The 26,107-nt window shown below is 49.6% G+C and overlaps 1 protein-coding gene across 3 annotated transcripts in view; it reads right to left on the reverse strand.

Annotated features, from left to right (window-relative positions):
• Positions 1-1,932: 1,932 nt before the first annotated feature.
• ltbp3 (latent transforming growth factor beta binding protein 3) overlaps positions 1,933-26,107 on the reverse strand; it is a 155,850-nt gene continuing 131,675 nt past the window's right edge. For 2 of the 3 annotated variants that reach the window (XM_041179865.1, XM_041179864.1), the window contains exons 12-27: positions 23,339-23,464; positions 19,457-19,588; positions 19,168-19,290; positions 17,333-17,452; positions 16,429-16,551; positions 16,090-16,212; positions 15,500-15,622; positions 14,303-14,431; positions 12,583-12,750; positions 10,931-11,011; positions 8,792-8,920; positions 8,125-8,265; positions 7,313-7,480; positions 5,760-5,870; positions 4,217-4,336; positions 1,933-2,697 (exon numbers count right to left, since the gene is read on the reverse strand). In XM_041179865.1, the coding sequence (XP_041035799.1) occupies positions 2,546-2,697; positions 4,217-4,336; positions 5,760-5,870; positions 7,313-7,480; positions 8,125-8,265; positions 8,792-8,920; positions 10,931-11,011; positions 12,583-12,750; positions 14,303-14,431; positions 15,500-15,622; positions 16,090-16,212; positions 16,429-16,551; positions 17,333-17,452; positions 19,168-19,290; positions 19,457-19,588; positions 23,339-23,464 (2,069 nt within the window). In that variant the 3' untranslated portion in view covers positions 1,933-2,545. The remainder of the gene's footprint in view (positions 2,698-4,216; positions 4,337-5,759; positions 5,871-7,312; positions 7,481-8,124; positions 8,266-8,791; positions 8,921-10,930; positions 11,012-12,582; positions 12,751-14,302; positions 14,432-15,499; positions 15,623-16,089; positions 16,213-16,428; positions 16,552-17,332; positions 17,453-19,167; positions 19,291-19,456; positions 19,589-23,338; positions 23,465-26,107) is intronic. The other variant, XM_041179866.1, reaches the window with a different exon arrangement.

The raw sequence follows: 26,107 nt of genomic DNA on the forward strand, positions 1-26,107 counted from the left end.
TGCACTCCCAGTACCGCTCCCTGCCAATTCAAGGAGGGGAGAATCACCCTAGTATTCATGTTCCTGATCTCTTTCCCGTGACATCTGCTGAGTATATGTAGCTTTCAGGACAGGAGTTGTGTGGCTGTGATGCTCTCACTGTTGAATAGCTTGCAGAGTTGCATGGCAGGTCGCATGTGAAGCATAGACTCAGGTGAGGCACTGTACCCCAGTAGCTGTCAGCACCTTCCATGATAAGAGGGCAGAGAAATGAAATGAACATCCTCTTTGTCGCGGTGACATTCGGCACCACGGCGAGTGCATGGTGGTCTCTCCCTATTGAAGTCTCCCTGGGCAGAGATGCCAAGCAGAGGTTGTAGTAATTTTCAGCTGGTGGGGAAAGGTGTGTTCAGATGGGGATACTCACTACCTTGCCAGATTCAGGGAGTCATCAGCTGTGGCCTGGGAGCACAGAAACTCCTAGTGGACTCTCCCTGCACTGTTAATTTAAAATACCTAAAATGGAAGAAGATTGGTCTATGGGAGTGACTGGGAAGGGATTGGGTTCATTTGGATTCTGTATAGGGGGAAAGAATGGGAAGGGATTAGATCAACCTGGGATCAAAATCACTAGAGTTTTTGCAGCTGCTGATTTGGTTGAGCACCATGCAGTTATAATCTAATGTCTGCTGCTGGTAATTATCTTTTTAGCTTGTCACCCTCCTTTCCTGAAGGCCTGCTGGGGTGAGGGGGACTGGCTGAATGTGATAGCGGCTGTGGATCCAAAAACTAGAAAGAAGAGGGGTACAAGCTTTTTTTGAAATTGAAAACAGGTCAACAAGGCTGGTAGGAATTTCAAACCGATCCTCTCCAATGCAGCAGATGTGTAGAAATATCTTGAAATACACTTAGAAAGGAAATGCTTTCACTGTGTTTCTCCACTAACACCTCTTTCAGTCAGGATATTACAAGAGATGGATGAGTGAATCCCTTCTCTTGCCTCCAGCCTCTCTCTCACTCTGTCCTTCGGCACTCTCCAATGACTACTTTTGATTGATGGATCCTCTCAAAGCTGTTTCTTATTTTACAGTGTAAACATCCGTGAGACCCTCAATCACTTTTTGCTCAGTTACCCTAACCCTGTCTACAACAGAGTGCCTGAAACTGTACCGAGCACCTGGGAATAGGCTGTCAGTGGTACATGTGAGAGCACTCTGTCTGTGCCATTATGATTCTATATTGTTCTCAGTGCCCTGCTTTGAGCTTGGTTCCTCTTAACTGTACTTTAGATAACTATCTCAAAAGGCAGCACAAGCACAATTGGGCTTTAATGGCCCTGACGGCATGTTCAATCCCAAATTGCAGGGATAAAACAGAATAGAGCTGGTAGGTTGTGGCTATTTTTTCTTTATTAATCCCAACACCCCCAGCAGGCTGACTACCAAATGAAAAAAGAAACCTGGCTTTGATTGTAGATTGAAGTGACTTGCCATTTTGCTCGCTCTGCTAAATGTACAATTTCAGAGAATCACAGAATGGTTACAGGACATTAGGTGGGTCTGTGCTGGCTCTCCAAAAGAGCAAGTCATCTAGTGCCACTTCCCACCTTCTCCTTGTAACCTTGTACATGCTCCCTTTTCAGATAATAATCCAATTCCCTCTTGAATGCTTCGATTGAACCTGCCTCCACCACACTCTCAGGCACAGCTTTCCAGATCCTAATGATTCGCTGTGTGAAAAAGTTTTTCCTCATGTCTCCATTGCTTCTTTTGCCAATGACTTTAAATCTGTGACCTTTGTTTCTTGATCCTTCCACCAATGGGAACAGTTTCTTTCTAACTACTCTGTCCAGACCCCTCATGATTTTAAATATGTCTCAAATCCAAATTAATTTCTACCTTGCGAGCCCAAATTTGCTCAGGACAAAGTGCCTTCAAGCTGTACATCAACTGGTTGGCTGGTAAGTTCATTTCTTTTATTAATTATCTACATCACAGTCCAGTCTGAAGTGGTGGCTTCCGGGCAGTTCCCACTCCATCTCTACCATTCCAATTGCTGTTGGTACACTCAATATGGCAGCTGACGGCATTTCCCCCGCTGCTACCATATTGAAGTTGCTAGTCTTTAATTCTCTTCCTAGTTGGAATTGTCAAGTGCCTGCATACTTAAATCTCCTGGAGATAAAGATAGTGTGTCGCCATATCGAGTGTCCGGCAGTTCTTTGGTTTATCCTTTGGACGACAGTGTTCATGTTTTCAGAGTAGCCGCCATATTGAGTGTGTCAAATCCTCCCCACAATTTTTTTTTCAGAAAAAGAGCAATTGATATAAAAGACAAATTGGACAACTAAACTCCACCAACTGAAGGTATGAAATGGGATGACGGTAAAATTAGACGTCTTTCCCTCTTTTTTTCAGAATATTAAATAGGTGTTTCCAAAAATTAAAACAAGTATTTTCAATGTTAACATTTGATAACGTGTTTCCTTTGAGGATCTGGCAGGCCAAAAGAAAAATGGATGACGAGGATAGTCATTTTCTCGTTGTTGCGTTGCCCACCCTGCGGCCTAGCTCATCTTCCGGCGTATGCAGATGTTGTGGCGCCGTGTGGGCACAAAGCCCTGGTAACAGGTACATCGGTACGATCCCACAGTATTCGTGCAGTGCGCGTTCTTACACAGGAACCGCTTGCGATGCAGCTCACGGCACTCATTGATATCTGTGGATCAAAGAGCAATGCAATCAGTGGAGAAGGGCCGGAGAATATTGGGAACAAAAGTCCAGATAATGGGGAAGACTCTTTGTTCTCGGATCAGAATATGAGCAACTGGGGTATAGGGGTGACTCAGGTCTTTCAACTCTGAGGATCAGGTTCAAATCCTGTCCAGACATGGGTCAAGTCCCCTCTTGCTGTAAGCGTGCTGAGTGAAATGGGGTCCAGTCTGTGTTAACCCAATGGTGCTTTGGGGGCTCTCTTCTGGAGTTGAGGATGATGAAAGATTATTGGGTCAGTGTAGAGGGAGCTTTACTCTATATCTAACCTCATGTTGTACCTGCCCTGGGAATATTTGATGGGGACAGTGTGGAGGGAGCTTTACTCTATTTAACCCTGTGCTGTACTTGTTCTGGGAGTGCTTGATGGGGACAGTGTAGAAGGAGCTTTACTCTGTATCTAACCCCGTGCTGAACCTGCCCTGGGAGTGTTTGATGGGGACAGCGCAAGTGAGCTTTACTCTGTATCTAACCCTGTGTTGAACCTGCCCTAGGAGTGTTTGATGGGGGCAGTGTAGAGGGAGTTTTACTCTATCTAACCTTGTGCTGTACCTGCCCTGGCAGAGTTTGATGGGGACAGTGTAGAGGGAGTTTTGCTATGTATCCAATCCTGTGCTGTACCTGTCCTGGGAGTGTTTGATAGGACAGTGTAGAGGGATCTTTACTCTGTATCTAACCCCGTGCTGTACCTGACCTGGGAGTGTTTGATGGGGACAGTATAGAGGGAGCTTTACTCTGTCCCTAACCCCATGCTGTACCTATTTGATGGAGCAGTGTATATCATGATATATACACTGCCTTATCAGATATTTTAATCTTCTCACTTGATGATACCTTTCTCTACAAAACACTGACATGATGTGTCCAGTGTAACTTGAGATAAAACAAGGAACCTTCATATAGACTCATAGACATTTACATCACAGAAGGAGGCCATTCGGCCCATTGTGTCTGCACCGGTCAACAAAGATCTGACTACACGAATCCCATTTTCCAGCACTTGGCCCATAGCCCTGGAGGCTACGGCAACGCAAGTGAATATCTAAATACTTCTTAAATGTTACGAGAGTTTCTGACTCAATCACCTTTTCAGGCAGCGAGTTCCAGATTCCCACCACCTTCTTAGCCTTCTAACTCTTACCTTAAATTTATGCCCTCTAGTTTTCACCCCCTACTAATGGAAAAAGTGTCTTCCTATCCATCTTATCTATGTCCCTCATAATCTTATGCACCTCTATCAGATCCCCTCTCAAACTTCACTGCTTCAAGGGAAAAAACCCCAGCCTATCCGATCTTTGCACATAGCTCAGACACTCCAGCCCAGGCAGCATCCTGGTGAATCTCCTCTGCACCCTCTCCAGTGCAATCACATCCTTCCTGTAATGTGGTGACCAGAACTGCACGCAGTACTCCAGTTGTGGCCTAACCAGCGCAAGTGTATGTGCATGTGCCAGTTTTATACATACCTCTGCATTTCCCACTGCTGTCCAGCTGGAAGCCTTTGTAGCATTCACACCTATTTCGCCCTCGCACACAGCGCCCGTGCCTACATGAACACTCCTCGGAGTCGTCGTCAGAACTGTTATCTGCACAGAGGCAAACAAATCAGTGGCAGCCCACAGGACAATGGCCGTGGCCTGAACCCTCTTTAATTACTGAGGGCTAAACATTTCGATAAAACATTTCTTTTGTGTCAAGCTTGTCCAGGACGAACCAGGGATGGACCTGCGCCGGGGGGGGGGGGGAAGTGGATTTCCTCCTGCGTGCTGTTTTGCAATGGAGGGTAAAGCTGTTCTTCATTAATGGTTCATTAATTTTTACACAATACATGGACAAGAATGCTGCCATCGTGAGGTGATCCTATGAGAATATTAAGTGGTAGTGTTAGAACTTATTCTTTTCACCTTCTCTCATTAATCCTTACCTCTCCTTTTCTATCTTATTTTCGCCTCTCTTTTTCCACTCTCCCTTCTTTCCAAACAACCCACACCCTTCTCGCTGGCTTATCTCTATGTTCCTCTACTTCACATAACCCAGCCAAGAGCACAGTCGAATTTGAAGCTCACCGTTCTCACGTTGGCCTATTGCTTGGTAATGTTCAGTGACAATTTAAAAAAAATGAAGTTTCTCACTATCACAATTAAAGATACCTCCATTCTCTCATCTCCTCCTTGCTCCCTCTCCAGTCATTTATTGGTCTCTGATCATTGTGCTCCTTTTATCTTGTGTACTTATGTTCAGAGACTGGTACATTCTCTTTCTTTCCCGTTCTCTCTATCCTCCTCTTTCTTCCTTTCTCTCCTTATATCCCTCTCTCCCTCCCTCCTTGTCTATCTCTCACCTCTCTGGTCGTAGTCTCAGAGGGCAGTAACAACTGGGATCCAGGTCACCAGCTTTGGGCCTGTTTGGTCTTTGCAGCTCAGTCCTGTACCGAGCCAGCGGGAGGTGCCTTACATGGTCGATGCTGGGAACTACATCTATCCCTCGACACAGTTTGGGGGACGCTGGGACTAAGTTTCCCTTCACAACCCTCTGCAGGGTCCATTAAAGTTGGCGCATTTCATTATGGGATGGAGGGAATGAGTGGAGGGGAGTGGATGCTTAGTCAGCCAGGTATGTGACAGGCTTAGTGTATCTCTGTAACTTCCTCTAGCCTTACAGCCTCCCAAGATCTCCGCTGTCTTTCAATTCCGGCCTCTCGAGCACCCCTGATTTCCATAGCTCCACCACTGGTGACCATGCCTTCAACTGCCTGGGCCCTAACCTTTAGAATCCCCTCACTAAACCTCTCTGTCTCTCTCTATCTCTCCTCCTTTAAGATGCTCCTTAAACCTCACCGAGCTTTAGATCACCAGTCCTCATATCTCCATGTGTGGCTCGGTTGTCAAATTTTGTTTGATAATCGCTCCGGTGAGGCACTGTGGGACGTTTTACTGCACTATCGGCGCAACGTAAATGCAAATTGTTGCTTAATGAGATTGTGGAGAGGGAGAGATGTCCTTTACTCACCATCACTACTCTGTGACACGTCCATCTGTTCAGTCTGCCTCTGATCCACCCCGCGGCCTGGTCGGATGTTTGGCAGCCACCGTGTTATGTTGCACAGGCGAGAGAAGCTGGCTGCAAAAAAACAAAGCCCCATGCTAGTGAAGCAAACACCTCCCTTCAATAATCAGTGAAAACCTTTCCCCATCGAGCAGGGTTAAAGCTGATGTCAGACAGTCAGCAGGACGTAACTGGGTGGGTCAGGGCTCAAGAGTGGATTGAGTGGCAGGCACAGTCCCAAAAATCTCCCCTTTTTAAAAAAAATATATTCGTTCACAGGATGTGGGCATCACTGGCTAGGCCAGCACTTATTGCCCATCCCTAATTGCCCCCTTGAGAAGGTGCTGGTGAGCTGCCTTCTTGAGCCGCTGCAGTCCCTGTGGTGTAGGTACACCCACAGCGCTGTTATTGAGGGAGTTCCAGGATTTTGACCCAGCGACAGTAAAGGAACAGCCGATATATTTCCAAGTCAGGCTGATGAGTGACTTGGAGGGGAACTTACAGGTGGTGGTGTTCCCATGCATTCGCTGCCCCTGTTCTTCTAGATGGTAGAGGTTGCGGGTTTGGAAGGTGCTGTCGAAGCAGCCTTGGTGAGTTGCTGCAGTGCATCTTGTAGATGGTACACACACTGCTGCTACTGTGCGTTGGTGGTGGAGGGAGTGAATGTTTGTGGATGGGATGCCAATCAAGTGGAGCTGCTTTGTCCTGGATGGTGTCGAGCTTCTTGAATGTTGTTGGAGCTGCACTCACCCAGGCAAGTGGACAATATTCCATCACACTCCTAGAAACATAGGACTTAGGATCAGGAGTAGGCCATTCAGCCCTTCAAACCTGCTCCACCATTCAATAAGATCATGGCTGATCTGATTGTGGTCTCAGCCCCATGAGAGGAAACATCCTCCCAGCATCCTGACTTGTGCCTTGTAGATGGTGGACAGGCTTTTGAGTGTTAGGAGGTGAGTTACTCTTCACGGAATTCCCAGCCTCTGTCATTTCATGCATTATTGAAAGGGTGCTACTGTGATTCAAGGCCTGGAAACTTGGAAACTTTAACACAAATACAGAATACAGCAGGTGCAGCAGATCAAACAATGCTGGAAATACTCAGCAGGTCTGGCACCATCTGTGGAGGGAGAAACAGAGTAAACAGTTCGGGCTGATAACTTTTTATCAGAACACGGGATGTTTGTTTCCTATAGTGCAGGAATACTGAAGCCAACAGCAACTCCATGTGAGATCAGGGGGCTCAAAACTGACCCAGTCACCTCGCTTGTCAGTGGTTCAACACTGAGCCAGAGACTGTGAGAGTGAGTGTGTGAGAGTGTGAGTGTACTTGTGTATGCATGTTTATGTTTGTGTTTGTGTGTGGGTTGGGGGGGGGCCGGGGGAAGGGGTATCGTAGACACAGACCCCTATCCCACCATTCCTAAGTCTGACCCTGGAGTAAGATGGTGCTCGGGATTTGAGGCCTTCATTCAGCAGGGGCCACTGGTGCACGGGGGTGGGCTTCATCTCACCTGACATTCTCATGGGGCACATGCGACATTCCAGCCCCCAGGCCAGTCCGTGCTGGCAGCAACACTCCGAGAAAGTGGTTTGGTACGCAAGCAGTGGGTGGCTGCAGATGAAATCCTTGCCGACGTGCTTCCAGCAGAGGTCGCGTTCCGTATCCACCCGGTCTGCGTCTGTGACCACAAAAAGAGGAAAAGATGTGTCAATGCCTTCTTGTTCACCCCCCCTCTCCCCTACCTGGGCTCCTGCAGCAATATAGTTCAAACCACCCTCATCTCTCGCTGCGATTCACTGTGTCCCTCTCACCTCCCACTTCACACTGGGGGGCTTGCCGACTTCTGCAGGATTGCCCAGGAGGTTAAGCACAAGCGCTGGTGGAGGTGGGGGGGGGCATAAAAAACATTGTGCTGGAAAATATTGAATGTGGGGGGAGAAAGTGATTCTGAATAGTGGGCAGGCTCGAGGGGCCAAATGGGGCCTACTCTTGCTCCTCGTTCTTGAGACAAGCCAGAACCACCCATTTGGATAATAGAGTTCAATTACTTTCCTAATTGAAAGACTGAGCGATGAGGGACCAATTAGTTGGCTCATCGGAGGGTGGGATGTCACCATCAGAGTTGGCACCTGTAATCTCCCCTCCTCCTCCCACCCCAATTCAGCAATGTTTATCATTTAGAACCCAATTATTCTGTGAGGACACGTAATAAAGAGGCTGTGGAGTTTGGGGGCTGGGCAGTGGGGTGGGGTCATGTGATAAAATCTCCAGGAAGGCATTGGGCCCAAGCTGGGTAAGTGAGGGTGAGCGGCTGGTACCTACCGATGACAACCACAGGCTGCACACAGCGTCTCTTCACCTTGTCAAAGGTCATGGGCGGAGAGCAGGCGCAGGTGAAGGACCCCTTGGTGTTGACGCACCTGCCATTGGGGCAGCTCTGAATGTCCTGGCACTCGTCCACGTCTGCGGAGGCACATTCACACAGGTAAGAACAGCTCGAACCCAACAACCCAGCTGACTCACTCAGCTGGACACACTGTTCCCTCAACCAAATCCAGGCAACAGAAAAACCCGCCCCCATCTGACTGGCCATTTACTGTTGACAGGATGTTGCTTGCACTAAGTGGCCAGGGTATTTGCCTTCAGAATCATTCAGGGCATGTTTCTGGGAGGTTATAAAGAAACTGGCTCCTTGAATTCATTCAGACCAAACGCCCTTAACACCTGGTTCTCTCTGGGTCAAATGTGGAGCGGTGGTCACCCCAAATGTCTCTCTCTTCGCAAATCGGTCAAATATAAAGAGGGCCCTCCCCTCACCCAGATGTTTATTCAGGAACACTGCCTGTCCTCCCCCTGCTGTCCACTCTACATGGGGTCTTTGCTGTGCCTCCAACAGCTTACACCCTGTTTAACAGCGACAAAAGCCCACAGCAGTGAAACGAATAATGTCGGTTGGTGGGGGGGGGGTGGGGTTGGAGCTTTTCCTCACCCAGACACTGAAACAAGGCCCCGTCGTAGTAGAAGCCTTGCTTGCAGTAACACTCGAAGCCGGGCTGTGTGTTCATGCAGAATCCTTCCTTGCAGATCTCCTGGCCAAACAGCATACACTCATCGATGTCTGGAGTTGGACAGAAACACACAGAGTTAGCTCTCTTAAGCCTGACTGAGGCACCTGTGAGGAATAGTTCCTGAGGGCAAAGATCCACCAAGGGTGGTAGGCCAAACAGGTGGAGACTGCAGGCCTGTTTCAGGCCTTCCCTCACCCATCCCAGCCCTCCCTGCCATCCAACAAACCCCCAGCCCCTGCCACAACACCAGGAAGATCCCAGTAGAGCAATCCTGGGCTTGGGAGGGGGGTTGCAAATTCTGCCTCCCTCACCCACCACTAAGTACCATCCCCTGTCGGAAAGGGCATGTGTGTAGATGTCGGGTGAGGACTGGACTCGGCTGTGACGCCCTCCACAGTCAAACAGCCAGCCCATAATCAGAGTCCAGGCCAAAATGAAGAGTGGTGGATGGTGACTGTGAAACTGGGGTACAGCGCGGGGTCAGCATCTTTGAGAGAAGAGGGGAGTCTAAAACATCCAAATCAATCCAACTAATGTGTTAGATTAACACGACTTATTGAAGGGATAGAATGCCCTATCTCCAAGTTTACTGACAACATCAAGTTCGGAGACACGGTGGATGGAGCAGTAAGTTGCAAAGGGATATTAATCTGTTGAATGAGTGGCTGAACCTGTGGCAGACATATCTCAATATGGAAAAGTGTGAGGTCATCCACTTTCAACCAAAGAAAGATAAGATCCAAGTATTTTAGAAAAGGTGAGAAGCTAGGAACAGAAAGATTTAGGGGTCCAAATATAGAACAACATTTAAATAGTCGTTTGGGAGTACAGATCTTGAGTATTGTTGAAAAAAAGAGACATACTGTCAGAGTTTTTCATCTTGCACTCATCAGGACAGAATCTGCAAGAATACCAAATGTAAAGGGAACAACAATTTATACTGCATGAGAAGAGAGTGCTGATTGGTTGGCAAGTGGACTCTGATTGGTAAAGGCATTGCATGGAAGTTGCAGCAGGGAACAGTTAACTGCCATGCTTTTGTTCAAATTCAAAGTAGGCAGGTCGACTCTGATTAGTCAAGGCATTGCTATGGGGAATGATCCAGGAAATGGCTTGGCAGTTAACTGTTCCCTAGTGCATTCTCCATGGCAATGCCTCTACCAATCAGAGTCCACCTGCCAACAAATCAGCGCTCTCTTCTCATGCAGTATAAATTGTTGTGACCTTTACATTTGGTGCTCTTGCGAATCCTGTGATGATAAACTTCAACAGTATGTCTCTTATTTCAGCAATAACTTGCACAGTGAAACATCCCCATGGTGCTTTGCAGGAGCGTAAATCAGGCAGAATTTGATACAGAGCCACATAAAGAGATATCAGGACAAGTGACCAAAAGCTGGGTCAGAGATGAAAGTTTTAAGGAGTCTCTTCAAGGAGGAAAGAGAATGGGGAAGGTTCAGGGAGAGAATTATCCAGGCAGCTGAAGGAGCGACTGCAATAGCGGAGCGTGGGAAATCAGAGAATGTGCGAGAGGCCAGAATTGGAGGTGTACAGGGATTTTGAAGATACGAGGCTACGAGGATTGCGGAGGTGGGGTGGGGGGGGAGCGGTGAGACCATGGTAGAAATCTGAAAAGAAGAATAAGAATTTTAAAATTGAGGCTTTGCTGGACCAGGAGGCAATGGAAGTCAGCAAATACAGGGAATATTGGGTGAATGGGACTTTCTGCGAGTTAGGACACGGGTCAGCAGAATTTTGGATGAATTTGCGAAATCATTAAAAAAAAAGCTGGTGGACAGGGAATGGAAACCTGGGACTCTCTCCTCCCAAAGGAAGTTGTTGAGCCTGGGGTGTGGTCACATGAAAACTTTAAAACTGAGATTGATGGATTCTTGGGAAAAGGAACCAAGGTGGGTAGACAGAGTTAAGATGCACAAATCAGGTGTGATCTAATTGAAGTGGGGGAACAGGCTCAAGGGGCTGAATGGCCTCCAGTTCCTAAGACACGCTAGGGTACAAAGTGAAGACAGACCCCAACACCCCGGACCGACTGTACTCACCTCTGTAAGATGGAAGGCCGAACAGATTGTCATCGGTTACCAAGAATCCCTTCCCGTCTGGGCAGAGAGAGTGAAACTCAGCTGGAGGGAGAGAGAAGGAGACAGGAATGAACAAACAGATAAGACAACATGCCAGGGATAGCGGACTCTTCAAACCCAGTCAGAGGACCGTTAGGATGTGGGTTGTCCAATCAGAAAAAGTGAGAGACGGAACGTCCATCATCGCTTTCGAAAGGGAAACGAATGAGCGTTTGAGAAAAGATTTAAAAGGAGAGGGAAGTAGGACTGATAAATGTTGGCAGAGATTCGATGGGCCGAATGGTTTCCTCACCTAACGTGTTATCCTACGATTTTAAAATGATAAAAGTGGGCCATTTCAGGGTGAAATCAGGAATCATTTTTTCACAAAAAAGGGGAGGAGAAATTTGCAACTCTTGTCCATGTATCATGGGAGTCGACTGAAAATCTCTAGACTGGGATTGATGGATTCTTCTTGGGTAAGGGTACTAAGTGGAGGTCTTGGGGCTCAGTGGGTAGTGTCCCTACCTCTGGGCCAGAAGCTCTGGGTTCAAGTCCCACTCTGGGGCTTGACGGCGTTCAGAACATGATGGAACAGGCTGATTATCAGCCTATAAATCTTTCCAATATGCCCAATGGCAGGTGGTAAGAGTGGGAGAGTTTTCTGGTCAGCCATACTGCAGAAGGCAACGGCAAACCTCTGCAGTACTTCACCAAGCATAATCATGGGCCAATCCAATGGAAATCCATGGTCTCCATTGCCCTCTTAGAGTGTGGTACTGGAGGAGAAGGAGGAAGGGTATTAAGGGACATGGGTAATAGGAGTTGAGATAAACGTCAGCCATGATCTAACTAAAGGGCAGAACACATTGGAGGAAATTGACTGGTCTTCTCCTGTGCCTGTGTAACAGACTTGAGGGGCTGAATGGCGTCCCAGTAATCCTAAGTAACAGGCTTGAATGGCCACTTCCTGTGAGTCTATCCTTCTGATGAGAAGGCAGTGTAGATTGGACGGTGAGTGGTGCTCAGGGTGTAGCACTCTCTATGTCTCTCGTCTGAGTCACAAAGTCTTGAGTTCAAGTCCCCCCCCCGCCAGAGATCTGAGCACGAAATCAAGGCTGACACGCCCATCTGGAGGTGCCATCTTTCAGATGAGACATTAATTTGAGTCTGCCCTCTCGGGTGGGTGTAAAAGATCCCACAGCCACCATTGGAAGAAGAGCCGAGTGGCCGGGGGCATGGGCGGGGGCAGTGGGGGGGGGGGGGGGTAGTTCTCCCCCGTGTCCTGGGGCCAATATCTATCCCTCAGCCTACATCACCAACAACAGGTGCTCATGATCGAAATGCTGTGTTTTGGGAGCTTGCTGTGCATCAGTTGGTTGTCAGGTTTCTTCCACTACCGTGACTACATTTCACAAAGCAGAGATAGGAAAGCAAAAATTCAAATCTTTCTTGTATCATTATTAGCTGTCAGGGCCTGGGCATTTACCTGGTGCCCAGTCCCGACCTTGACAAGGCTGCGGCAGTGTCTCAAATGTAGCCCCTTACTCTCTCGTGGACACCGACGTGCAGAGAGTTTGATTCCCCTGATGTTCTTTGAAGCCAGGTAGGTTAACACAGCCCGAATCTCTTACCTGTACTGTGCACGGGGCACGGGTAGATCTCACAGTGGTCTCCCCAGCCTGCTCCGAGGGAACAGCAGCACTCCCCCTTGGTGATGTTGGTTGCAAGGACGCTGTCGCAGAATATGGTGTCGTCGAGGCTGAGGTAACACTCCTTCTTGTCTTCTGGCCTCTCGGGTTCTGCAGCCACAAAAAGGAAACTCCGGGTGTAAAACGAGCGCCAAGGATACGTCAATAACTTGACACAGTCTGAAGGGATCGAGCTGTTCGGCCCAGAAGGGCCCCTGGGACAGCAGCAGGGAGGGGGGTGGGTTGCCACCCTTGGCCTCGGTGCCCCTTGGGTTAGAGACGGGAAGACTCAGCCAGTGACGGCTGCTGTAAGATGATGCGCGCACAGTCGAATAGCGTCCCCCACCAATTCGCTCAGAACACAGAGGTGGACGCTCGGGAGAGGCATCGGGGGTGGGGGGGGGTTGCCCAGTGCATTCAGGAACGGGAGAGGTGGTGGCGATGGGAGAGTTAGGCAGCCCATCGGAGTGGTGTAATGGGCTTTGATTCTCAGCGGGACTCACTCAGCAGCGCCCCCCCCGCCCCCCGAGGCAGATAACGTGAGGGAGGTGGAGGGACCTGAGCAATCACACCACTTTCCCAAACTCTCCTGCGGTCAGCAGTAGCAACGGGGATTAGCATCTCGGGTGACCAGACAAACCTCCCTCTTGGTATCGACAGGAGTAGCTGTGGAGTTAGTGAGGAAACGGAATTCAAATAATTCGATCTGCGTGGAATTTCCAAAGTATTAACACGTACAAACGGAACCTTTTCTGAACTTCCTTATCCCAGGCTAGAGGTCTTTTCTACAGAAAAAAGATTGGGAAAGGCTTTGAAATTATAAAGGGATTCAAATCTGAGTTAGAGAATTCCAAAGACTCACAGCCCCCTTAACAAAGATAGTTTGGAGAAGTTTTCCTGGGAGGAGAGATGGCTGAGAGGGGATTTGATAAGAGGTGTTCAAAACCGTGAGGGGTCTGGACAGAGTCGATAGGAGGGAAGCTGTCCCCACTCGTGAAAGGATCGAGAACGAGGGGGCACAGGTTTAAAGCCATTGATAAAAGAAGCAAAGGTGACAGGAGGAGAAACTTTTTCACGCAGCGAGTGGTTGGGGTCTGGAATGCGCTGTCCCAGAGTCTGGGCGGTGGGGGGGGGGGTGCAGGTTTGATCGAGGCTTTCACAAAGGGAATTAGACTGTCATCGGGAAAGGAAGAATGTGCAGCGTTAGGGGGAGAAGGCAGGAGAGTGGGGCTAGGTACACAGCTCGTTTGGAGAGTCAGTGCAGACACAATGGGCCGAATGGCCTCCTGCTGCAGTGACCATTCGATGATTCCCTGACGGGAAGAAATTGCTCATTAGTTCAGTCCTCATTGGTCGACCCCTTATCCTGAGAACATTCTCGTTCTCGACTCTCCAGCCTCTCAGTGCCGAGCCTGTCAAACCCTCGAAAAACTTTACACATTTCAAACTCCAGCCAATGTGGGCCCAAAAGGTAGTAATTCAACATGCAGATTAATTATTAATAATACTGGTACGCTTATCTTCTATAAAAGTCAATAAATGGATTGTGAAATGACCCGTCCCTAACAATATGCACGTAAGCCCACACAAAAACCCATCAGATCACTGACTGATGCCAGTCTCTCCCTAGGCCTGTTCAGGTGCCTCTGTTGTCCCAACCTACCTTCACACGTGTAGGTGTCCAGTGACAGGATGAAGCCGGTGTCGCAGACGCAGGAGAAGGAGCCCTCAGTGTTCCTGCAGGCGCCATTTGGTATACACAGCGAGCGGTTCAAGGCGCACTCATCGATATCTGTGCAATGAAAAGCGGCCGGTGACTTTCACAGGAAACTTCGTTACCCCCCGAGAGCGCTGAGAATATGGAACTCGCGACCACGTGAGGAGGAGAGTAAGCGGTGACCGAATACGGGTCCTTACGTTTACAAAGGGGTTCGAAAGGACAGGAGGAGAGTTGATGTTTCCACTTGTGGAGGAAATTAGAGCAGCAGCAGAAAGAGTTACAGTGAGGGGTGTGGGGTATATCAGAGTGTTACAGTGAGGGGTGCGGGGTATATCAGAGAGTATTACAGTGAGGGGTGTGGGGTATATCAGAGAGTGTTACAGTGAGGGGTGTGGGATATATCAGAGAGTGTTACACTAAGGAGTGTGGGGTATATCAGAGAGTGTTACAGTGAGGGGTGTGGGGTATATCAGAGTGTGTTACAGTGAGGGGTGTGGGGTATATCAGAGAGTGTTACACTGAGGGGTGTGGGGTATATCAGAGAGTGTTACACTGAGGGGTGTGGGGTACATCAGAGATTGTTACAGTGAGGGGTGTGGGGTATATCAGAGTGTGTTACAGTGAGGGGTGTGGGGTATATCAGAGTGTGTTACAGTGAGGGGTGTGGGGTATATCAGAGTGTTACAGTGAGGGGTGTGGGGTATATCAGAGTGTGTTACAGTGAGGGGTGTGGGGTATATCAGAGAGTGTTACACTGAGGGGTGTGGGGTATATCAGAGAGTGTTACACTGAGGGGTGTGGGATATATCAGAGAGTGTTACACTGAGGGGTGTGGGGTACATCAGAGATTGTTACAGTGAGGGGTGTGGGGTATATCAGAGTGTGTTACAGTGAGGGGTGTGGGGTATATCAAGGAGTATTACAGTGAGGGGTGTGGGGTATATCAGAGAGTGTTACAGTGAGGAGTGTGGGGTATATCAGAGTGATACAGTGAGGGGTGTGGGGTATATCAGAGAGTGTTACACTGAGGGGTGTGGGGTATATCAGAGTTTTGTATTGAATTGTGTGGAAACGCAGAGGCCAGAGGAAGCAGCAGATGTTCTTTTCACACATTGAGTTGTCCTGTCCCTCCACTGTTACCTTTACACCGTGTGCCATCAAACAGTTGGAACCCTGCGTGACACTGGCATGTGTAGGATCCTGGCATGTTGATGCACTCTCCATTGGTGCAGGCACCAGCCACCTCCAAACATTCATTGATATCTGCGTGAGAGGCCAAAAGTTACCACAATTAGGAAAACACACAGGAATCTCAGCCCAGTCTTAAATACCATTCCGTGCTCCCTTATTGCATTAAACCGAGACTGATTCACAAGAACCAGCGTTGTCTTAAATCAACTATAAGCAATCAGGCATTGAGAACTGATCATCTATGTTTTATTCCTTGAATTCCGGCAGTTAAGAGTAGAACTGGAACCTAATCTTTACACACTATTGTAAGTTTTTATTTACAGAGAATCACAGTACAGGCATACGCCTCCTAACTCACCCACCACAGTTTCTGTCTGTTCCTAATTATAGGAACGCAAATAAATTCCCCACTGAACGCCCACCATATGCATACAATTAAAGACACAATTAATATACAATTAATGATTCAGCCCAGCGCACCTCTCCTCCCACAGCTTGTGTACACTCCACCCAAATAAACAGAAGTGAGAGAAAGTTACCTTCACAGGAAGTTTGATGATTGGACAGACGATAGCCAGGGTGACAGCGGCACTGGAAGGACCCCTCTGTGTTCAAACAACGGCCATTGGCACAGAGCCGCCCCTCGCTGCATTCGTTAATATCTAAAGGTAAGTGAGAAACAGGTGGCAAATCTGGGGGTTAAACAAAGTGGGAATAATGCTGAACACCAAGAGTGGTCTGCTACTGAGAGGCCCCAGATTGAGACCTCTTACTGACGGGATTAAACACAGGCCCCAGAGTGAGGCCTGTTACTCAGACAGGAACTACAGGCCACCAAGTGAGGTCTGTTACTCGAGAGCAGTGAAAGTTCGGATTACCTAGACAGCTCTTCCCATCGGGCGCTGGTTTAAAGCCTTTGCTGCAGGTGCAACTGTATGAGCCCTTTGTGTTGACGCACTTTCCATTTAAACAGAAGGATCTGTCTAAACACTCATCAACATCTGAGGAGTAAGGATCAAGAGTATTAGTGCAACCTGTGACACTAAACATAAAACAAAGACATCAAAGAGAGAACCATATCTAGACTGTCCCTGTCCTGGGAGTGTTTGATGGGGACAGTGTAGAGAGAGCTTTACTCTGTATCTAACCCCGTGCTGTATCTGCTCTGGGAGTGTTTGATGGGGATGGTGTAGAGGGAGCTTTACTCTGTATCTAACCCCGTGCTGTACCTGTCCTGGAAGTGTTTGATGGGGACAGTGTAGAGAGAGCTTTACTCTGTATCTAACCCCGTGCTGTATCTGCTCTGGGAGTGTTTGATGGGGACAGTGTAGAGGGAGCTTTACTCTGTATTTAACCACGTGCTGAAGCTGCCCTGGGAGTGTTTGATGGGGACGGTGTAGAGAGAGCTTTACTCTGTATCTAACTCTGTGCTGTACCTGTCCTGCGAGTGTGACAGTGGGTCCTGTTTGTCTGAAATGGAAGATTTACTATTGCACTGAATGTTTCAGCGAACAATGTGGAGGGAGATTTCCTGAACTCCACCTCCCATCATTCTCTATGCCTTCTCTCCCTCCGTCCCCTCACCATGGTGACTCCCTCCCTCCCCCCACCACAGTGACTCCCTCCCTCCCCTCACCGCAGTGACCCCCTCCTTCCCCTCACCACAGTGACCCCCTCCCTCCCCTCACCACAGTGACACCCTCCCTCCCCTCACCACAGTGATCCCCCCTCCCTCCCTCACCGTGGTGATCCCCCTTGCTCACTGGATGGGTGTGTTCTCACCGTAGCACTCTCCAGCCTGACTCCGGTATCCCTCTGGGCATGGAACACACTCGTACGTCCCTGGCTTATTCTTGCACTTTCCCCGTGGGCAGGCATTCGGATTGTGGCATTCATTGATATCTGGGTCACATTGAAGGGGGAATCGGGAATCAGTCAAACACAAAAGAAACACAGAAACTGGAGAAGAAATTTTCATCTTGTAAAACAGGCGAGATAAGTCCTGCATCTCTTACGCTCTGTGTGTAAGGTATACGTCTGGGAGCTGATACTGAGTGACACGCAGCCTGTACAGTGCCTGACGTGAGTGAATCACTCCTTCTTACCCGCTGTGTACACTGCACATGTCCACATGCACATGTACTTACAGTACCAGATACAACCGTACGAATTCGGAGCAGGAGGAGGCCATTTAGTCCCTCAAACCTGCTTCACCATTCAATAAGATCATGGCTGACCTGATTGTGGCCTCATTCTTGCCTAACATCACCACCCCCCCCCCCCGATAACCTTTGACTGTCTTGTTAGTCAAGCATCTATCTACCTCCACCTTAAAAATATCCATTGGCCCAGCCTCAACCACTCTCTAGGGAAGAGAGTTCCAAAGATTCACAACCCTCTGAGAGAAAAAATATTCTCCTCATCTCTGTCTTAAATCAGGGACCCCTTATTTTTAAACTGTGTCCCCTGGTTCTAGTCTCTCCCACAAAGGGAAACATCCTCTCGGCATCCTACCTGTAATTCCCCTCGGGATCTTTCATGTTTTAGTAAGAACGCCTCTCAATCTTCTAAACTCCAATGGGTACAGGCCCAACCTGTCCAATATTTTCTCATAAGATAACCCTCACCCCTATCCCAGGAATCAGTCGGCTGAACCTTCTCTGAACTGCTTCCAATGCAAGTATTTCCCTCCTTAAATAAGGAGATCAAAACTGTGCACAGTGCTCCAGACGTGGTCTCACCAATGCCCCATATGCCTGTAGCAAAACTTAGACTTACAGACTCAGAGATTCATAGATGTTTACAGCACAGAAGGTGGCCACTCGGCCCATCGTGGCCTCACTGGTCAACAAAGATCCGGCTACACGAATCCCATTTTCCAGGGCTTGGCCCATAGCCCTGGAGGCTATGGCAACACAAGTGCATATCTAAATACTTCTTAAATGTTACGCGAGTTTCTGAATCAACCACCCTTTCAGGCAGTGAGACCCAGACTCCCACCACCCTCTGGGTGAAAAAAATTCTCCTCAACTCCCCCCTTAGCCTTCTACCTCTTACCTTAAATCTATGCCTCCTGGTTATTGACCCCCCGACTAATGGAAAAAGTGCCTTTCTATCCACCCTACCTTTGCCCCTCATAATCTTATACACCTCTGTCAGGTCCCCTCTCAACCTTCGCTGCTCCAAGGAAAACAATCCCAGCCTATCCAATCTTCCCTCATAGCTCAGACTCTCCAGCCCAGGCAACATCCTGGTAAATCTCCTCTGCACTCTCTCCAGTGCAATCACATCCTTTCCCTACTTTTATATTCCAATTCCCCCCCCACCCCCGTGATAAAGGCCATCATTTCATTATCCTTCCCAATCACTCGCTGCATCTGGATACTAACTTTTTGAGGATTGGACGGGAGTGAATTATTCTCTTTTATTCGCAGTGCGTATTACACGTCGGCAGGAGCTGACCCTTACAGGCAGGAGTGCGGCACGGGTGGGTTGGGGAGGCTGACAAAGTGAATGCGGGTGAAGTCTGAGAGGAGGAAGCAAGGTGGAGATATTTGAGTGCCGGCACTGCCGATGTGGGTAGCATTTGGATGGCGTCGCGAGTGGAGGCGTGTTACCTTCGCAGGCGGTTTGGTGGCTGACAAGGCGATAGCCGGTGTGACAGCGGCAGTAGAAGGAGCCCTCGGTGTTGAAGCATCGCCCATTGGCGCACAGCCGTCCCTCGGTGCACTCATTAATATCTGAAACGGAGCAATGGCAGTCAAAGGTCAATCCGCAAGCACGCGCTGAGCGGGAATGGTGTGGGATGGAGGGCGGTACCCGGCCTGGAGGAGGTCAGGGGTCCCGGTGTGATGGGCAGTAGTGCGGTTAGACAGGGGAGAGGGGCTACGGGAACGCACGACTTACCAACACAAGTGCTGCCTTCTGGAAGTTCCTGTAGCTGGTAGCCTTGGTAACAGAGGCAGCTGTAGGTCCCGACATAATTCATGCAATCGCCTTTTCTGACCCCACAGGGGTTGTTGTCACACTCGTTCACATCTGGAAGAGAGAGAGAGAGAGAAGGATGAGACGTTCTCCTGTTGAATCTTTATTAAAATGGCAGGGGCTTGACATTGTCCCCTCCCCCTCCACCTGTACAACAGTAACTATGTGCGTTAATGTGGTGCCTTAAATGTGGTTAAGTCATTCGAAGGCACTTCACGGGGGCTTTATCGAAACAAAATTCGACCCTGAGCCACATAAGGGGACATTAGGGACAGGTGACCGAAAGCTCGGTCAGAGATGTCGATGTCATAAAGGAGGAAGAAAGACAGAGAGGTGGAGAGGTTTAGGAAGGGAATTCCAGAGCTTAGGGCCCCCAGGCAGCTGAAGGCCTGGCCGCCAATGGTGGAGCGATGGGAATCGGGAGATGCTCGAGAGGCCGGAATTGGAGGAGCCCAGAGATCTCGGAGGGTTGTAGGGGCTGGAAGTGATTATAGAGTTAGGGAGGGTTGTGGGGTTGTGGGAAGAGGCTCCAGAGATAGGGAGAGATGTATGGGTTGGAGGAGGTTACAGAGATAAGCAGTGATGTAGGGGATTGAGGAAGCTACAGAGATAGGGAGGGATGTAGGGGTTGGAGGAGGTTACAGAGATAGTGTGTGATGTAGGGAGTTGGAGGAGATTACAGAGATAGCGAGTGATGTAGGGGGTTGAGGAGGCTACAGAGATAGTGAGTGATATAGGGGTTGGAGGAGGTTACAGAGATAACGTGTGATGTAGGGGGTTGGAGGAGGTTGCAGAGATAGTGAGTGATGTAGGGGTTGGAGGAGGTTACAGAGATAGTGAGTGATGTAGAGGGTTGAGGTTACAGAGATAGGGAGGGATGTAGGGGTTGGAGGAGGTTACAGAGATAGTGAGTGATGTAGGGGGTTGGAGGAGGTTACAGAGATAGGGAGGGATGTAGGGGTTGGAGGAGGTTACAGAGATAGTGAGTGATGTAGGGGGTTGGAGGGGGTTACAGAGATAGTGAGTGATGTAGGGGGTTGAAGGAGGTTACAGAGATAGTGAGTGATGTAGGGGGTTGAGGAGGCTACAGAGATAGTGAGTGATGTAGGGGGTTGGAGGGGGTTACAGAGATAGTGAGTGATGTAGGGGGTTGAGGAGGTTACAGAGATAGTGAGTGATGTAGAGGGTTGAGGAGGTTACAGAGATAGTGAGTGATGTAGAGGGTTGAGGAGGTTACAGAGATAGTGAGTGATGTAGGGGGTTGAAGGAGGTTACAGAGATAGTGAGTGATGTAGAGGGTTGAGGAGGTTACAGAGATAGTGAGTGATGTAGGGGGTTGAAGGAGGTTACAGAGATAGTGAGTGATGTAGAGGGTTGAGGAGGTTACAGAGATAGTGAGTGATGTAGGGGGTTGAGGAGGCTACAGAGATAGTGAGTGATGTAGGGGGTTGAAGGAGGTTACAGAGATAGTGAGTGATGTAGGGGTTGGAGGAGGTTACAGAGATAGTGAGTGATGTAGGGGTTGGAGGAGGTTACAGAGATAGTGAGTGATGTAGGGGGTTGAGGAGGTTACAGAGATAGTGAGTGATGTAGGGGGTTGAGGAGGTTACAGAGATAGTGAGTGATGTAGGGGGTTGAGGAGGTTACAGAGATAGTGAGTGATGTAGGGGGTTGGAGGAGGTTACAGAGATAGTGAGTGATGTAGGGGGTTGAGGAGGTTACAGAGATAGTGAGTGATGTAGAGGGTTGAGGAGGTTACAGAGATAGTGAGTGATGTAGGGGGTTGAAGGAGGTTACAGAGATAGTGAGTGATGTAGGGGGTTGAGGAGGTTACAGAGATAGGGAGGGATGTGGGGGTTGGAGGAGGTTACAGAGATAGTGAGTGATGTAGGGGGTTGAGGAGGCTACAGAGATAGGGAGTGATGTAGGGGGTTGGAGGAGGTTACAGAGATAGTGAGTGATGTAGGGGGTTGAAGGAGGTTACAGAGATAGTGAGTGATGTAGGGGGTTGAGGAGGCTACAGAGATAGTGAGTGATGTAGGGGTTGGAGGAGGTTACAGAGATAGGGAGGGATGTAGGGGGTTGGAGGAGGTTACAGAGATAGGGAGGGATGTAGGGGGTTGAGGAGGTTACAGAGATAGTGAGTGATGTAGGGGGTTGAGGAGGTTACAGAGATAGTGAGTGATGTAGGGGGTTGGAGGAGGTTACAGAGATAGTGAGTGATGTAGGGGGTTGAGGAGGTTACAGAGATAGGGAGGGATGTAGGGGTTGAGGAGGTTACAGAGATAGGGAGGGATGTAGGGGTTGCAGGAGGTTACAGAGATAGTGAGTGATGTAGGGGGTTGAGGAGGTTACAGAGATAGTGAGTGATGTAGGGGGTTGAGGAGGTTACAGAGATAGTGAGTGATGTAGGGGGTTGAGGAGGTTACAGAGATAGTGAGTGATGTAGGGGGTTGAGGAGGTTACAGAGATAGGGAGGGATGTAGGGGTTGAGGAGGTTACAGAGATAGGGAGGGATGTAGGGGTTGCAGGAGGTTACAGAGATAGTGAGTGATGTAGGGAGTTGAGGAGGTTACAGAGATAGGGAGGAGGGGGGGGCCAGTCGAACACAAGGCTGAGAAATTGAAGCAATGAGGCTTTACTGGACCAGGAACCAACGCAGGTCAGAGGAGTGATCAGCAAACGGAGCTTGAAGCAGGGTAAGGAATGGGAACAGATTTTTGGAAAAACTAAACCTTACGCAGAATGAATGATGAGGAGCTGGCGAGCACAGCATCGGAATTCAGAGGTAAAAAGACGACTCGAATGGCTTCCAATTTATCTTGAATGGTCTCCAGCTGTCTGACATGATCCCACATGGGGAGAGATCAGGCAGTCTCAATCCTGGGCATGTCCCTCGAAGGCAAAACTGGTTCTAATGCGGCGCTAATGTGGAGTATGATTCAGGAAGTGATGGAGGGCGAATGTGGGATAATCGTAAAAATGTGGGGAAAACGCTCGCCAGCAACTGGGGCTCTGGCACATTGGGGCAGAGTGGGAAAGGGGTCTTTACCCCGCACCTCACCTGATCTCAGGTTTCCCGATGTGCGGAAGTTCGCCATCACCCGACGGTAACACCCCTCACCCTAACAGGCTGCCTCCTACCTACACTATTGCTGTGAAGCTGCCTGCTCAGGTCCCGAGTGGAGCAGGGATTAATGACACACCCTCCACGTACAGCGGAAGTGACGCGGTGCTATATCCTAACAGCGCCCTCAAGTTGCGAATCTGACCGCAAGGCTTAAAAGTCTTGCTGAGGCAGGGGGTGGAGGTGGGGGATCAGTCATTACTCGGTGGGCCGTTCCTGCTTCCAAGTCAGAAGGTTGTGGGTTCAAGTCCCAACCCAGGGAACTGAGCACAAACATCTAGGATATCGCTCACAGTGGCTGCGCTGACCCAGGTGCTGTGTTTATACGAAGGCCGCTCCCCTTACCCCACACCACTGTTTGCCCTCTCAGGTGGATGTAAAAGATCCCACAGCCACTATTTCGAAGGAGAGTTGGGAGGTGGGCGGTGGGTGCTGTGTTCTCCCTGATGTCCTGGGCCCAGTATCTGTCCCTCCGCCAACATCACTAAAAACAGTTTAACTAAAAACGACATTGCTGACTGTGGGAGCTTGCTGTGCACAGTAAAGGCAGTTGCATTTCCTACGTTATAGCAGATGACTGCATTTCAAAGGGACTTTATTGTCTGTGAAGTGCTTTGGGCTGTCCTAAGTTTAGAGAAGGTTCTATACGAATGTAAGTCTGTCTTACTGATCCTTACCCACACACTTTTTAACCTGGGTATGCAGCTGGTAGCCATTGTGACAAGCACAGGTGTAACCAGATGGATCATAGACACACACTCCATGTCCGCAGATACCCCGGTCCACTTTACACGTGTCCATTTCTGAAAGACAAGGCAATGTACAATCCATTTTCAATAATACTCTCCATTTTTATTTGACCGCTCGCCTACTCACAACCCCCTCCCTATCTCTGTAACCTCCTCCAGCCCCTACAACCCTCCCTATCTCTGTAACCTCCTCCAGCCCCTACAACCCTCCCTATCTCTGTAACCTCCTCCAACCCTACAACCCTGCCTATCTCTGTAACCTCTTCCAACCCTACAACCCTGCCTATCTCTGTAACCTCCTCCAGCCCCTACAACCCTGCCTATCTCTGTAACCTCCTCCAGCCCCTACAACTCTCCCTATTTCTATAACCTCCTCCAGCCCCTACAACCCTCCCTATCTCTGTACTCCTCCAGCCCCTACAACCCTCCCTATCTCTGTAAACTCCTCCAGCCCCTACAACCCTCCCTATCTCTGTAACCTCCTCCAGCCCCTACAACTCTCCCTATCTCTGTAACCTCCTCCAGCCCCTACAACCCTCCCTATCTCTGTAACCTTGAGCCCCTACAACCCTGTCTATCTCTATAACCTCCTCCAGCCCCTACAACCCTCCCTATCTCTGTAACCTCCTCCAGCCCCTACAACCCTCCCTATCTCTGTAACCTCCTCCAGCCCCTACAACTCTCCCTATCTCTGTAACCTCCTCCAGCCCCTACAACCCTCCCTATCTCTGTAACCTCCTCCAGCCCCTACAACCCTCCCTATCTCTGTAACCTCCTCCAGCCCCTACAACTCTCCCTATCTCTGTAACCTCCTCCAGCCCCTACAACTCTCCCTATCTCTGTAACCTCCTCCAGTCCCTACAACCCTCCCTATCTCTGTAACCTCGAGCCCCTACAACCCTGTCTATTTCTATAACCTCCTCCAGCCCCTACAACTCTCCTTATCTCTGTAACCTCCTCCAGCCCCTACAACCCTCCGAGATCTCTGCGCTCCTCCAATTCCGGTCTCTTGAGCATCCCCCGATTCCCATCGCTCCACCATTGGCGGCCGTGCCTTCAGCTGCCTGGAGGGCCCAAAGCTCTCGAATTCCCTCCCTAAACCTCTCCGCCTCTCTCTCTTTCTTTCTCCTTGTTTAAGATGCTGCTTAAAACATAGGAACATAGAGGCAGGAGAAGGCCAATCAGCCCCTCGATCCTGCCGCACCATTCAACTAGATCATGGATGATCTTCTACCTCAACGCCATCTTCCCACACTATCCCCATATCCTTTGATATCTTTATTATCCAGAAATCTATCAACCTCTGTCTTGAACATACTCAATGGCTAAGCCAGAGTCCTCTGAGGTAGCAACTTCCAAAGATTCACCAGCCTCTGATTGAAGGGGAAAAAAAACCTTATTGTCTGAGCTTTTGTTCGGTTTATGTGGCTCCGTATCAAATGTATGTTCCTGTGAAGCCCTTTGGGATGTTATACAACATCTGTGGCGATATACAAATATCCGGTCATGGAAGTGGTCATTAATATTTGGCTCTTTGTCAGCCTGGAGCTGGATAGATTCTAGATTCTTGATTAACAAGGGGGTGAAAGGTTGTCGGGGGAAGGCGGGAATGTGGAGTGGAGGTTACAGTCAGATCAGCCACGATCTTATTGAATGGAGGAGCAGGCTCGAGGGGCCGAGTGGCCTCACTCCTGCTCCTGATTCGTATGTCCGTATGGAGGTTTTGTTTCCTGGGTTTTATCATTGAGATTTGCCCTGATTGTGAGTCCACGTTGCACCACAAGCAAACACAGGCTCCGCTGACGTACAATTCCCAGCAGCTGGAGGCTTCTCGGACATTCAGGGAAAGGGATGGGAAAGGCTTTCTGCATCTATCAGACGCTCAGGATGAACCAGGCTGCACACTGAACAGGAATCAGGCAGTGGGTGACTAGGGGTGAGGGAGGGCTGGAGGTGAGGGAGGACTGGGGGTGAGGGAGGACTGAGAGTGAGGGAGGACTGGGGTGAGGGAAGACTGGGGTGAGGGAAGACTGGGGGTGAGGGAGGACTGGGGGTGAGGGAGGACTGGGGGTGAGGGAGGACTGGGGGTGAGGGAGGACTGGGGGTGAGGGAGGACTGGGGTGAGGGAGGACTGGGGGTGAGGGAGGACTGGGGGTGAGGGAGGACTGGGGGTGAGGGAGGACTGGGGGTGAGGGAGGACTGGGGGTGAGGGAGGACTGGGGGTGAGGGAGGACTGGGGGTGAGGGAGGACTGGGACGTGGGGGACTGTGGCGAGGGGGTCCGGGTGCAGGAGCAGGGGTCAAGTATTTAAGTTGTCTGATGCCAGACCGAGATTAGATGTCAAGTGGTGGCCCTTTCCCCAGAGAATGGTGGAGATCTGCAACAGGGTGGCCTCTCGTGCAGTGAGCACCATTTGCTGAATTCCCTCAAGCAAAAGCTGAACCTGCTTTTTTATTCATTCACGGGATGTGGGCTTCGCTGGCTGGGCCCAGCATTTATTACCCATCCCTAATTGCCCTTGAGAAGGTGGTGGTGAGCCGCTATCTTGAACCACTGCAATCCCTGTGGTGTAGGTTAGGGAGGGAGTTCCAGGATTTAGACCCAGCGACAGTGAAGGAACGGCCGATATGTTTCCAAGTCAGGATGGTGAGTGGCTTGGAGGGGGAACTTCCAGGTGGCGGTGTTCCCCATGTGTCT

Source organism: Carcharodon carcharias, chromosome 37 (genome assembly GCF_017639515.1).
Source record: "Carcharodon carcharias isolate sCarCar2 chromosome 37, sCarCar2.pri, whole genome shotgun sequence".
In the NCBI taxonomy this organism is placed as follows: domain Eukaryota; kingdom Metazoa; phylum Chordata; class Chondrichthyes; order Lamniformes; family Lamnidae; genus Carcharodon; species Carcharodon carcharias.